Source organism: Salmo salar, chromosome 15 (assembly GCF_965601325.2).
Source record: "Salmo salar chromosome 15, fSalSal1, whole genome shotgun sequence".
In the NCBI taxonomy this organism is placed as follows: domain Eukaryota; kingdom Metazoa; phylum Chordata; class Actinopteri; order Salmoniformes; family Salmonidae; genus Salmo; species Salmo salar.
The window spans coordinates 102,799,412-102,813,814 of record NC_138305.1 but is presented as its reverse complement, the minus strand read 5'-3'; the positions used below and the strand labels follow the sequence as shown (position 1 = coordinate 102,813,814).

The 14,403-nt window shown below is 45.1% G+C and overlaps 1 protein-coding gene across 1 annotated transcript in view; it reads left to right on the top strand.

Annotated features, from left to right (window-relative positions):
• Window positions 1-13,918, top strand: part of LOC106572740 (innate immunity activator protein) — a 28,713-nt gene extending 14,795 nt beyond the window's left edge. Inside the window, exons 2-10 of the mRNA XM_045696390.1 lie at window positions 2,824-2,911; window positions 3,206-3,339; window positions 4,549-4,671; window positions 5,329-5,569; window positions 6,677-6,727; window positions 6,831-7,101; window positions 7,325-7,498; window positions 10,350-11,196; window positions 11,765-13,918. Coding sequence (XP_045552346.1) covers window positions 2,857-2,911; window positions 3,206-3,339; window positions 4,549-4,671; window positions 5,329-5,569; window positions 6,677-6,727; window positions 6,831-7,101; window positions 7,325-7,498; window positions 10,350-11,196; window positions 11,765-11,860 — 1,992 coding nt within the window. The 5' untranslated portion in view covers window positions 2,824-2,856 and the 3' untranslated portion in view covers window positions 11,861-13,918. The remainder of the gene's footprint in view (window positions 1-2,823; window positions 2,912-3,205; window positions 3,340-4,548; window positions 4,672-5,328; window positions 5,570-6,676; window positions 6,728-6,830; window positions 7,102-7,324; window positions 7,499-10,349; window positions 11,197-11,764) is intronic.
• Window positions 13,919-14,403: the final 485 nt, after the last annotated feature.

Below are 14,403 nucleotides of genomic sequence, written 5' to 3'. Positions count from 1 at the left end.
GCCCCTACCTCAGCCCTCTTCCTTCCACTGTCTCATTGTAGGCCCCTACCTCAGCCCTCTTCCTTCCACTGTCTCATTGTAGGCCCCTACCTCAGGCCCTTCCTTCCACTGTCTCATTGTAGGCCCCTACCTCAGCCCTCTTCCTTCCACTGTCTCATTGTAGGCCCCTACCTCAGCCCTCTTCCTTCCACTGTCTCACTGTAGGCCCCTACCTCAGCCCTCTTCCTTCCACTGTCTCATTGTAGGCCCCTACCTCAGCCCTGTTCCTTTCCACTCTCCTCCTCCTGCTCTGTTGTCTCAGTGTTGGCCCAACCAACCAGCGCTCCTCCTCGACTGGATCAGCAGTTATTGAACCCACAGCAGATTATCCAGACTGGTGGATACAGGTAGCCTAGTGGTTAAGAGCGTTGGGTCGGTAACCGAGAGGTCGCTCGTGCGAATCCCTGAGCCGACTAGGTGAAAAATCTGTCTGTGCCGTGCCATTGAGCCTATTCTCTATATAGAAGACATGGGTCGTGGTCAAAAGTAGTGCACTTTAAAGGGAATAGGGTTCCATTTGGGACTTTCCCAGGGTGATGAGTCTAGATAGGACCAGTGGATTATTTGGACTTGGTAACCCACAGCGGCTAAGGCAACATGACCTGAATGTGTAGAGACGTGAGCTACATGAGTTCCTTCCGTCTGTTGACATACTGAAGTTGTGTTTTTAGACATAGATACAGAAGATTCATGTCAACAGCTCAAATAGCTGCCCAGTCTAAAGGAAGTTATTTCCAGCTGTGTAGTGGTCTTGGGATGTGCCCAAAATTGCATCCTATTCCCTATATAGTGCACAACCTTTGACCAGAGCTATGGGCACTATATAGGGAGTAGGGTGCCATTTCAGACGCACACTTGGTCTACACTGACCTGTTCAATCTATCTAGAAAATCTAGAACAGGATTATCTATTGTGGATGTTGATGGAGAGAGAGTGCTTGCGTGTGATAGGCTGTTTTAAAACTCTATCTGCAATTAAAACAGTAACAAGATGACCCCTGAAAGCCAGAGGGAGATGGGTGAATTAGACACACATTCAGGCTTTATATTATTGTAGCATAGGCTGCGCTGCTGCAAATGTAGGCCTACCTGTCACAAGAAAAAAAGTTACCATGGTGAGATGATACATAGGTCTACAGTACATTCATTGTGAACTACTCTCCATACTGAGATGGTCTGTCCCCACCCTGAGCGTTGATTCATCACGCCGAGGCCGTAGAGAGGCCATATTTAGACATTGCATATAATTAAAAAGTTCAATTTCACACCATGCTGTTCATATAAATAATTTATTATAATTTATCGGTTTCTCGCAGTTATTTATCCCGGGGAAAGGGAGTGGTTTTGGGTGGTAAATCTCAGTAACCGGGTTCCCGCCATTCAACCCTAGTACACACACACACACACACACACACACACACACACACACACACACACACACACACACACACACACACACACACACACACACACACACACACACACACACACACACACACACACACACACACACACACACACACACACACACACACACAATAGAATGGATCATAAACATTGTTTATGTGTTCAACAGTGTGAGAATGTATAAGTGAAATCCTAGATGTGCTATATCATGAATCTTCAGTGTCTTTATGTGAGCTGGCTGATGCTACAGAGACAGGCTCAGCATTGAGACATTGTTCCACTTCAAAAGCCCCTCGAGGGTTATTTCTCTGGACACTGGTTGAATGGAGCGCTGTTGGTGTGTGTGTGGCTCTGGGAGGGGGGAACAGGTGCAGTCCATGAGAGGGTAATTCCCTTGCCCTGCAGCCATCTGCTTTCCTGTTCTCTTTTTTGGGGTGCGACGGTGCGTCCCTTTTAAACGCCCTCTGACATTCCGTATGGCAACACACACACACTCCCCTCGGAGAACAGCAGTGCACCCTGTGACCGTTGCCATAGCGTCCGGTTTCGGATTAACCCCTGGTCCCCTCACACATGTGCCGAGTCAAGCATGGGGGCTGCGGCCTATTGTGAAGGGCGAACAGGGCAGGAGGGAGGGAGAACAGGGCAGGAGGGAGGGAGAACAGGGCAGGAGGGAGGGAGAACAGGGCAGGAGGGAGGGAGAACAGGGCAGGAGGGAGGGAGAACAGGGCAGGAGGGAGGGAGGGAGAACAGGGCAGGAGGGAGGGAGAACAGGGCAGGAGGGAGGGAGAACAGGGCAGGAGGGAGGGAGAACAGGGCAGGAGGGAGGGAGAACAGGGCAGGAGGGAGGGAGAACAGGGCAGGAGGGAGAGAGAACAGGGCAGGAGGGAGGGAGAACAGGGCAGGAGGGAGGGAGAACAGGGGAGGAGGGAGGGAGAAGGGGGAGGAGGGAGGGAGAACAGGGCAGGAGGGAGGGAGAACAGGGCAGGAGGGAGGGAGAAGGGGGAGGAGGGAGGGAGAACAGGGCAGGAGGGAGGGAGAACAGGGCAGGAGGGAGGGAGAACAGGGCAGGAGGGAGGGAGAACAGGGCAGGAGGGAGGGAGAACAGGGCAGGAGGGAGGGAGAACAGGGCAGGAGGGAGGGAGAACAGGGCAGGAGGGAGGGAGAAGGGAGAGGAAGGAGAAGAAGAGAGAGAAGAGGAAGGAGAGAGCTAGTGGATCAGAATAAAAAGAGTCATTCGGCATCAGGAATGGAAACGTATATTTTGTAGGTGAAGCAATTTTTCCCTGTCCTGAGTGATCATAACGCTGGATATGTTTTTTGGTGAATAAGGATGATTTAATAAATCTGATTGAAATATTTAACTATTTTCCAACAGGTTTTAACAGTGTGAAAATACCTTCCAACAGCCATGATGGATAAAGAGGAGATCAGTGACACTGACAGTGGGATCATTCTCAACTCTGGTAAGAGCTTAACACATCAACAATGCTGAACCCTAAATGTGAAGGCTTTAGATCCATTCTAGGTTCAGATATACATCTTTACGGAAAGCACTGAACGCATTATTAATGCTGAGACCTAAATCTATCGTATCAAATATTGAACTTCAGAGATAAATTCAGGAGCTAGTGTATTGATAGTTGGTCTATAATCTATAACAATCGTTAATTCTGTGATAAAAGCTCCAAATGTGGCACCATTTGATGCCTGCATGAGACCTATGCTCTGTGGAAAAATATCCATTATCATCATCTCAGGTCCCGACAGCCCCACGTTGCCAGTCAGGGACCTGACCACCCACACCCGGGTCATGAGGCTGAAGCACCAGGCTCTGGAGGACAGGCTGGAGCTGTGTCTACTGGACCTCAAGAAGCTCTGCATTAGAGAGGCTGTGAGTATTCACACTATTGTATTTATACCGGTGTTGAGATATATATATATATATATACAGTACCAGTCAAAAGTTGACACACCTACTCATTCCAGGGGTTTTCTACATTGTAGATTAATAGTGAATACATCAAACTATGAAATATCACATATGGAATCATGTAGTAACCAAAAAAGTGTCAAACAAGTGATGGAGTGCTGCATCAGATGACCTGGCTTTCACAATCACCCGACCTCAACCCAATTGAGATGGTTTGGGATGAGTTGGACAGAGTGAAGGAAAAGCAGCCAACGAGTGCTCAACATATGTGGGAACTCCTTCAAGACTGTTGGAAAAGCATTCCTCATGAAGCTGGTTGAGAGAATGCCAAGAGTGTACAAAGCTGTCATCAAGGTAAAGGGTGGCTACTTTGAAGAATCTCAAATATATATATATATATATATATATATATATATATATATATATATATATATATATGGTGTTATTTCATAGTTTTGATGTCTTCACTATTATTCTACAACATAGAAAATGTTAAAAATAAAGAAAAACCCTTGAATGAGTAGGTGTATCCAAACTTTTGACCGGTACTGTATATATATTTGCAAATAAATATATGTGTAACGATGTACACTGAGAGTCGGGAAGCAAGTTGAGGGAGTGAATACGTTTAATAAATGAACAAAACAAGAAACACAAACAGCTCACCGACATGAAGCAGGAACAATGACGACGGGGGAAGAAACCAAAGGGAGTGATATATAAAGGGCAGGTAATCAAGGAGGTGATGGAGTCCAGGTGAGTGTCATTATGCGCGTACCGCTGGTGACAGGTGTGCGCCCTAACGAGCAGCCTGGTGACCTAGAGGCCAGAGAGGGAATATACGTGACAATATGGGTGATGCAAACAATTACATTGATGGAAGCTATATAAAAAATAGATTATATATATATATATATATATATTTGCGTCAGGGAGGCTGTGAGTGTCTAACCTAGCCTGAGACCTGAAGACCTATGTTAGCTCCCTGAGGTAATGCCTAGGTTGTAGTTCAGTGGGCTAACATAGGTCTCCTGCACGTCACAAGACTGAGTCTCATATTTACATACCAATGGTTCATAGAAGAGTTACAGACTGCTCTTTCAGCTGTAATCTCTTAGTGGTATGTCTAGAAATGACTTCAGTTGACTTTGGATTGTTTTTATTTTACAGGAGCTGACAGGTAAGTTGTCTTCAGACTACCCCCTACTTCCTGATGAGAAGCCCCCTCGTGTCCGAAGGAGGATAGGAGCTACCTTCAAACTGGATGACAGTCTCATCCACCAGGATGGAGAGGTACAGACCAATATGAACCCTTCCCACGGTCATCCTTTACACTTCCTATAGTACACAGTATTGGTAATAGGTAAGGTCAGGAGTTTTTCCTAACAAAATGTTGTAAAGCTTATAAGCAAAAGCAAAGTGCATATCAGATAGTGTCACGCTTGTCGTCGTAGAGAGAAAGGGACCAATGCGCAGCGGGTTTCGTGCTCAACATATTTATTTATAAAATAATGCGAACGCCACGGAAGAAAACAATAAACAAACTAATGACATGAAACAGTGAAAGCAGGCTCAACAAAAAGCAGTGCTCTCAAACAACTACCCACGAAAAACAAAGACAAACACACCCTACTATATAGGACTCCCAATCAAAGGCAACTCAACACACCTGCCTTCAATTGAGAGTCCAACCCCAATCAACTAGACATAGAAACACAGACATAGACCAGTGACAAACCCCATAATACATACATCAACTACCCTCTGCCACGTCCTGACCAAACTACAATAACCAAATATACTCTATACTGGTCAGGACGTGACAGATAGAGAGATTTGAACACTGAATACAGTATTTATTTCCTTAAACCCAATCAAGAAGTCTATTAAATTGATAGTTCATTGTTATTTATCTAAGCTAAATAAAAATAAAAACTTTCTCTCATTCAGGATTCAGAGCTTCATTCCTTAGAGGCAGACCTGGCCTTGCAGCTCCAGATCGTTGAAGCGGCTCGTAGACTCTCCGTGGAGGAGCACCTGTCCAAACCACAGAAGAAGAGCAGGCTGCAGCAGTGTAAGAGGGAAGATAGGAAAGTCAAGGATCTCCAGGAAGCTGTGTATCAGCACAGGATCAGAAACAAGTGCTCCTCTCCACCAACCAACAAGAACAACAACACTGCCAAACACAGAGGTGAATGCTGTGCCTGTGTTACTGCTGCCCCCACCTGGCCACATTGGGCTCTGCAGTCTGCAGGGAGCTTAGGTTAAACAGAATCACAGTTTCTAAACATTGTGAGACTTCCGGGAACGCTTGCTAAGCAAACCAAGCAGACCAGGCTGGAGCTTGAGAAGTCGATGAGAGAAATGAAAAATCATTCCTTAGTTGTTAATTTTCTCTAAATCTAAAGGCACAACCTAGATTGGATCCCATTTCTTAAGTAGTTGAACATGTTATTACTCCAACCTCGTGAAAGTGACGAACTGACACATTTTAATTTTTGCCAAAAACAAATTTATATCGAAGGAATGCCTTTGAGTTTAATAGTTGTACTTAATTGGGACCAATTCATTTATACAGATATTTTAGGGATGATAGCAACAGGATCACAGGAGGCCGGTGGCACCTTAATTGGGGTGGACGGCTCATAGTAATGGCTGGAACGGAATAAATGGAATGGTACCAGACACATCAAACACGGGGTTTCCAGGTGTTTAATACCAGTCCATTCACTCCATTCCAGCCATTATTATGAGCCGTCCTCCCGTCAGCAGCCCCCTGTGGACAGGATATACTGAAGAAGTATTTCAGATACTATTTTCATTGGACAGTTAAGACCCGATGACATGTTTCTACACATGAGCTTAGCTAGCCAAGGTCGCCATGACATTGACATGCAGTTTCTGCCTATCAAATGAAATGTATTTATAAAGCCCTTTTTATGTAAGCAGATGTCACAAAGTTTTTATACAGAAACCCAGCCTAAAGGTAATGCAGATGTATTAGCACAGTGGCTAGGAAAAACTTCCTAGAAAGGCTGGAATCTAGGAAGATTCTAAGAGATTATAAGAGTACATGGCCATTAAGGCTATGCCTATTTTCATACTGTACTGTCTTTGGTTATATTCTCACTCAGTCCGATGGAGGTTGGAGTTTTTTATTTTTTATTCACAATTGTTTAGTTATTGAATCACATAAGCAGTACATGTCAGAAGAATTACAATGTTGATCCTTTCCACAACCCCTTCCTCTAACTGAATGAAGTCTTAAATAAAGCCTTTCTTTTATTTCTGTCCCCAGATCTGTGCATATCTGACAGCTCCCTGTCTGATGCAGTGGCCCTGGACGATGGTGAGTTATCAACGAACACAGTAGAAATGCCAATACAATTCAACTATTCCAAAGTGTCATCATGTCTGACCCTTTCTATTGTGTCTCCTTGGTCTATCCATAGACTCTCTCTCTTCCTCATCATCTGTAGACCCACTCATACAGTCCTCTGTGGGCTCCCTGTCCCTCCAGTCCTCCTCCTCCCAGGGCAGTCTCCATCACACATCAGCCCAGAGCCAGAGCCTCGGCTCCAATTGCGGTGTGGAGCAGACCCAGACCTCCAGTATGGGCTCCAGCTGCAGTGTGGAGTTTCCTGAGCGCTCCCCCATCCAGAACTCCCCCTGGAGAGAGTCTAATCTGGACCAGTCCTATCTGAAACCTAACACACCTCTCAGGTAAGAGTCCATATCCTTTTTGGATCGGAACGCTGTTAGCCAATAAAGGTGGAGCAACTGAGTGTGCAGGTCTTACTTCACTACTCAAATATTTATTCTGCCCAGAACCCCATAAAAAGGGATTTGCTTTTGACTACATAACCTACATCTTCTAACTTTTAAACTAGCAGTTGTTTAAATCCTGTCCTTCCCACTCTTTCTCTCTCCCTCTTTTTCTGAGCAGAAGTCCAGTAGGGATCCCAGTAGGGACCCCAGTGTTCCCTGCAGACAGCAGAGTCCTGCCCTCCCACTTCCCCTCCATTAAGAACATGGCTCTGAGACATGGACAGATCAACTCCTCCAGCGCCCCCTCTACTCCAGAGCTGCACCTACGCAGACAGTACTCCCTGTCCTTCAGGTAACCAACCAACGCTTCACAACGTCACCACCGTTACACAGAACGTCAACACCATAACACAGACTGTCAACACCATAACACATAACATCAACACCATAACAGACTGTCAACACCATAACACATAACATCAACACCATAACAGACTGTCAACACCATAACACATAACATCAACACCATAACAGACTGTCAACACCATAACACAGAACGTCAACACCATAACACAGACTGTCAACACCATAACACATAACATCAACACCATAACAGACTGTCAACACCATAACACAGAACGTCAACACCATAACACAGACTGTCAACACCATAACACATAACATCAACACCATAACAGACTGTCAACACCATAACACATAACATCAACACCATAACACAGACTGTCAACATCATAACACATAACATCAACACCATAACAGACTGTCAACACCATAACACATAACATCAACACCATAACACACTGTCAACAACATAACACATAACATCAACACCATAACACACTGTCAACAACATAACACATAACATCAACACCATAATACATAACATCAACACCAGAACACAGAACGTCAACACCATAACACAGAACGTCGACACCATAACACAGAACATAACCACCATAACACAGAACGTAACCACCATAACACAGAACGTAACCACCATAGCACAGAACGTAACCACCATAACACAGAACGTAACCACCATAACACAGAACGTCAACACCAGAACACAGAACGTAACCACCATAACACAGAACGTCAACACCAGAACACAGAACGTAACCACCATAACACAGAACGTCAACACCAGAACACAGAACGTAACCACCATAACACAGAACGTTGCCACCATAACACAGAACGTAACCACCATAACACAGAACGTCAACACCAGAACACAGAACGTCAACACCAGAACACAGAACGTCAACACCAGAACACAGAACGTAACCACCATAACACAGAACGTAACCACCATAACACAGAACGTAACCACCATAACACAGAACGTAACCACCATAACACAGAACGTAACCACCAGAACACAGAACGTAACCACCATAACACAGAACGTCAACACCAGAACACAGAACGTCAACACCAGAACACAGAACGTAACCACCATAGCACAGAACGTAACCACCATAACACAGAACGTCAACACCAGAACACAGAACGTCAACACCAGAACACAGAACGTAACCACCATAACACAGAACGTAACCACCATAACACAGAACGTAACCACCATAACACAGAACGTAACCACCATAGCACAGAACGTAACCACCATAACACAGAACGTCAACACCAGAACACAGAACGTCAACACCAGAACACAGAACATCAACACCATAGCACAGAACGTCAAGACCATAACGTCAACACCATAACACAGAACATAACCACCATAACACAGAACGTAACCACCATAACACAGAACGTAACCACCATAACACAGAACGTAACCACCATAACACAGAACGTAACCACCATAACACAGAACATAACCACCATAACACAGAATGTAACCACCATAACACAGAACGTAGCCACCATAACACAGAACGTAACCACCATAACAAAGAACGTAACCACCATAACACAGAACGTAACCACCATAACACAGAACGTCAACACCATAACACAGAACGTAACCACCATAACACAGAACGTCAACACCAGAACACAGAACATAACCACCATAGCACAGAACGTAACCACCATAACACAGAACGTCAACACCAGAACACAGAACGTCAACACCAGAACACAGAACATCAACACCATAGCACAGAACGTCAAGACCATAACGTCAACACCAGAACACAGAACATAACCACCATAACACAGAACGTCAACACCATAACACAGAACATAACCACCATAACACAGAACGTCAACACCAGAACACAGAACGTAGCCACCATAACACAGAACATAACCACCATAACACAGAACGTAACCACCATAACACAGAACGTAACCACCATAACACAGAACGTAACCACCATAACACAGAACGTCAACACCATAACACAGAACGTTGCCACCATAACACAGAACGTAACCACCATAGCACAGAACGTAACCACCATAACACAGAACGTAACCACCATAACACAGAACGTTGCCACCATAACACAGAACGTAACCACCATAACACAGAACGTAACCACCATAACACAGAACGTAACCACCATAACACAGAACGTCAACACCATAACACAGAACGTTGCCACCATAACACAGAACGTAACCACCATAGCACAGAACGTAACCACCATAACACAGAACATAACCACCATAACACAGAACGTAACCACCATAACACAGAACGTCAACACCAGAACACAGAACGTAACCACCATAACACAGAACGTAACCACCATAACACAGAACGTCAACACCAGAACACAGAACGTCAACACCAGAACATAGAACGTCAACACCAGAACACAGAACGTCAACACCAGAACACAGAACGTCAACACCATAACACAGAAAGTAACCACCAGAACACAGAACGTCAACACCAGAACACAGAACGTCAACACCATAACACAGAAAGTAACCACCAGAACACAGAATGTCGAAAACCATAATATAGAACGCCAACACCATAACACAGATAAAGGTGTTGATTACCTTTATTGTGTCTTCTTGTGTGTCTATTGTTGTGGGTGGGTAATAAGTTACATAAATTATATTGATAAAATACATTGACTAGATCGCATTTAATAATGAAGTTGTTGTATTAATTGCACAGTATAGGGAGACAGACATATACAAAGTGCATCACAGTAGCTCACTTTTCTCTCCCCTGTCTTTTTTCCTCTTCTCAGGCTTCCCAGAAGTAAGCCCACTCATGACCTGGGTGAGGGACGTGGGAGAGCCAGGTTGCCACGCCGACGGCCAGAGTTCCTGGTTCGGTCTCCACAGTACGCCCCCCAGTGTCTGTACCAGTCCAGCTCTGAACACTCTGTCCCCTCCTACACCAACCCCCAGCGGCTGTACCAGTCCAGCTCTGAACACTCTGTCCCCTCCTACACCAACCCCCAGCGGCTGTACCAGTCCAGCTCTGAGGACAGCAGCTCTGAACACTCTCTCCCCTCCTACACCAGCCCCCCCAGCCGGGACACGGACAGAGATAATCACAAAGACAGGGAGGGCCCCGCATCTCCCGAGATCCCTAAGCTCTGCCCTCCTCCCTATGGCTTCCACTACGGAGCCCAAAGTCCCACCAGCCCTGCGTTGAATGGCTCCAGCTTTCACAAGAAAAACAACCAGCACCAGTCCTCTCCCAGCTTGAGAAGAAGAATGGCAGAGGAAGGCACCTGTTCCCCTCTTTCCCCACAGGGCCTGGGCAGTCCCCTGGGGAAGGGTCTTTACCTGTCCCCCTCCCGGCCCCTCCAGCCACAGCAGCAGCACAGACACTGGCAGCAGGGGCCCCCACCGTCATCCCCCAGGAGAGTTCTGAAGCCTCCACCCCCCTACACTCGCCTGGTACATACCCCGTCACTGAGGGAGTACCCCAACCAACCTGCCCGGGTGTTGCCCAGGGAGATGTTGTCAGACGAGCTCAAGTCCTGGAACCAGTTCCAGAAGTCACGCCCGAGTTCCCTGGAGCGCCAGGGGTCGTTCAGAGTGAAGAGCCCCACGTCCCCTCACCTCCTCCCGCCCTACCTGCAGGTGAGGATGCCCCCTAACACTCACCACCATTTCATTACCTACATCTCTCATTGATATTAGAACAGATAGAGTGTAATGTAATGTAGGGCGGCAGGTAGCCTAGCGGTTAGGAGTGTAATGTAATGTAGGGCGGCAGGTAGCCTAGCGGTTAAGAGTGTAATGTAATGTAGGGCGGCAGGTAGCTTAGCAGTTAAGAGTGTAATGTAATGTAGGGCGGCAGGTAGACTAGCAGTTAGGAGTGTAATGTAATGTAGGGAGGCAGGTAGTCTAGCGGTTAGGAGTGTAATGTAATGTAGGGCGGCAGGTAGCCTAGCGGTTAAGAGTGTAATGTAATGTAGGGAGGCAGGTAGTCTAGCGGTTAAGAATGTTGGGCGGTTAACCGAAAGGTCGCTGGTTTGAATCTCCGAGCCGACTAGGTGAAAAATCTGTTGATGTGTCGTAGATCAAGGAACTTAACCCTAATTACTCCTGTAAGTCACTCTGGATAAGAGTGTCTGCTAAATTACTAACATTTTAAGTATACATATAAATATAATGAACAGGAATGAAATGTGGTGTTGTGTTTCAGGGTCCACATCAGAAGCGGATCCTTCAGAGGGCTGCAGATGGAACTCCTGTACAGTGGTTTGTTGAAGAGGACTCAGAGATCGTCAGCCAGGTGTAACCACATCCATATACTGTATACGGTACACAATATATATCAATATATATGCAGTATATGTCTCTGTCTGTAACCAGGGGGAGTTTCCCTACTGCAGTATATGTCTCTGTCTGTAACCAGGGGGAGTTGCCCTACTGCAGTATATGTCTCTGTCTGTAACCAGGGGGAGTTTCCCTACTGCAGTATATGTCTCTGTCTGTAACCAGGGGGAGTTGCCCTACTGCAGTATATGTCTCTGTCTGTAACCAGGGGGAGTTGCCCTACTGCAGTATATGTCTCTGTCTGTAACCAGGGGGAGTTGCCCTACTGCAGTATATGTCTCTGTCTGTAACCAGGGGGAGTTTCCCTACTGCAGTATATGTCTCTGTCTGTAACCAGGGGGAGTTTCCCTACTGCAGTATATGTCTCTGTCTGTAACCAGGGGGAGTTGCCCTACTGCAGTATATGTCTCTGGTTGTAACCAGGGGGAGTTCCCCTACTGCAGTATATGTCTCTGGCTGTAACCAGGGGGAGTTCCCTACTGCAGTATATGTCTCTGTCTGTAACCAGGGGGAGTTGCCCTACTGCAGTATATGTCTCTGTCTGTAACCAGGGGGAGTTGCCCTACTGCAGTATATGTCTCTGTCTGTAACCAGGGGGAGTTTCCCTACTGCAGTATATGTCTCTGGCTGTAACCAGGGGGAGTTGCCCTACTGCAGTATATGTCTCTGGCTGTAACCAGGGGGAGTTTCCCTTCTGCAGTATATGTCTCTGGCTGTAACCAGGGGGAGTTTCCCTTCTGCAGTATATGTCTCTGGCTGTAACCAGGGGGAGTTTCCCTTCTGCAGTATATGTCTCTGTCTGTAACCAGGAGGAGTTGCCCTACTGCAGTATATGTCTCTGTCTGTAACCAGGGGGAGTTTCCCTACTGCAGTATATGTCTCTGTCTGTAACCAGGGGGAGTTGCCCTACTGCAGTATATGTCTCTGGCTGTAACCAGGGGGAGTTGCCCTACTGCAGTATATGTCTCTGGCTGTAACCAGGGGGAGTTTCCCTTCTGCAGTATATGTCTCTGTCTGTAACCAGGGGGAGTTTCCCTACTGCAGTATATGTCTCTGTCTGTAACCAGGGGGAGTTCCCTACTGCAGTATGCTATGCTACACACGAGGAGGGAAGGACTTTCTCTAAACTATTGAGTATGTCTGTATTTTTTGAGTCAATGGACTCTCTGTGAGATTATATGTCCCTGGTGAGGGACAACTGTCCTCGACAAAATGAAGAAGACCTTGGCTCCATGGGTAGTTGGGTACCATGATATGTATCTAGCTTGACCACTATTTTATCTAATGCTTTATGCAAAGCAAGTTTGACATTTCTATATAAAAGGCACTTTGCCAGTTTATTTATTTTATTAAAAAAATTAAGTTATTATTATTTCAGGTGTCAATTAGATTATTTTCTTCAGGTTAAATATGATATGTTTTTGTAACAAGTTTCATAAATTTGTTAATGACTATAATATCAAGATAGCTTACTGTAGAAGTTATGTGTCTGGCACACATATTTGCACAACAAGATTCACGTAGTTTCCAAATGAAGTTACGCCATTCTTAATATAATTATTTTTTTATTTAATTTCTATATATTTGTTTTCTTTCTTTATCTATTACATCGGGAGTAATAAATCTGCAACATTCCTAATATAATTATGTATTTATTTAATTGAATGTCTACATTATCTTTGTTTTCTCTATCTATTAACTTAAGGGATCCTTTAGAAGTATAGGCACAACTGTCACTAAATCCTTAATATAATTGTATTATATTTTTTCTTAACATCATTTAGAAAATAGAAGTAGAAAATGCTAGAAAGTGTCTGTTTCTCTGTAAGCTGTAGTACAATAACATGAAATAAGCTTTTAATTTATATTAACCTAAGATGCATTTGTTTCTAATTGGTTTCTTTGAAGCATAATTGTGTTGGAGGTTTTCACTGCATTGCGGTTTTGTTGTGGTACTAACCAGTTTATTGTCTACGTTTTGATATCGTTTCTATTTTTATAATTAAAAGGCTTGATATGACTGATCGTCGAGTGGCATTTATTTTTTGAGAGATTCATTTGCAGGTTTTTGTTTCTAGTCAGTATAAAATAACTTCATAACAATATTATTAACATATTTTAAAAGTCAGGCATGCACCATGTGACAGTTTGCAATAGAAGATAACACCAGCTTGTTACTTCTGCCACTACATGCAAGGGGCCAGAACCAGGACGGACTGTGCCGGTCTGTCTCCTTCAGGGAGTGTTTGTGTTGAAGCTTAAAACCAGAAAGGATCTTTGTTCAGGACTGAACCTGAAAGAGGGTGATCAGTAGGACCACAGCAGAGCACCAACAGAAACACGCTGAGGACAACCCAGCGGCAGTGCCATAGCCAGTGGACCAGGGGGTGCTCTTTGCACACAGGGCCACAACTAAAGAGAGAAGCTGGTTGTCTATGTCATGGCAGTAAAGTATGGAAGCATATGTCTGGGCATACATTTTGATAGCAATGTGCTTCCATAGCA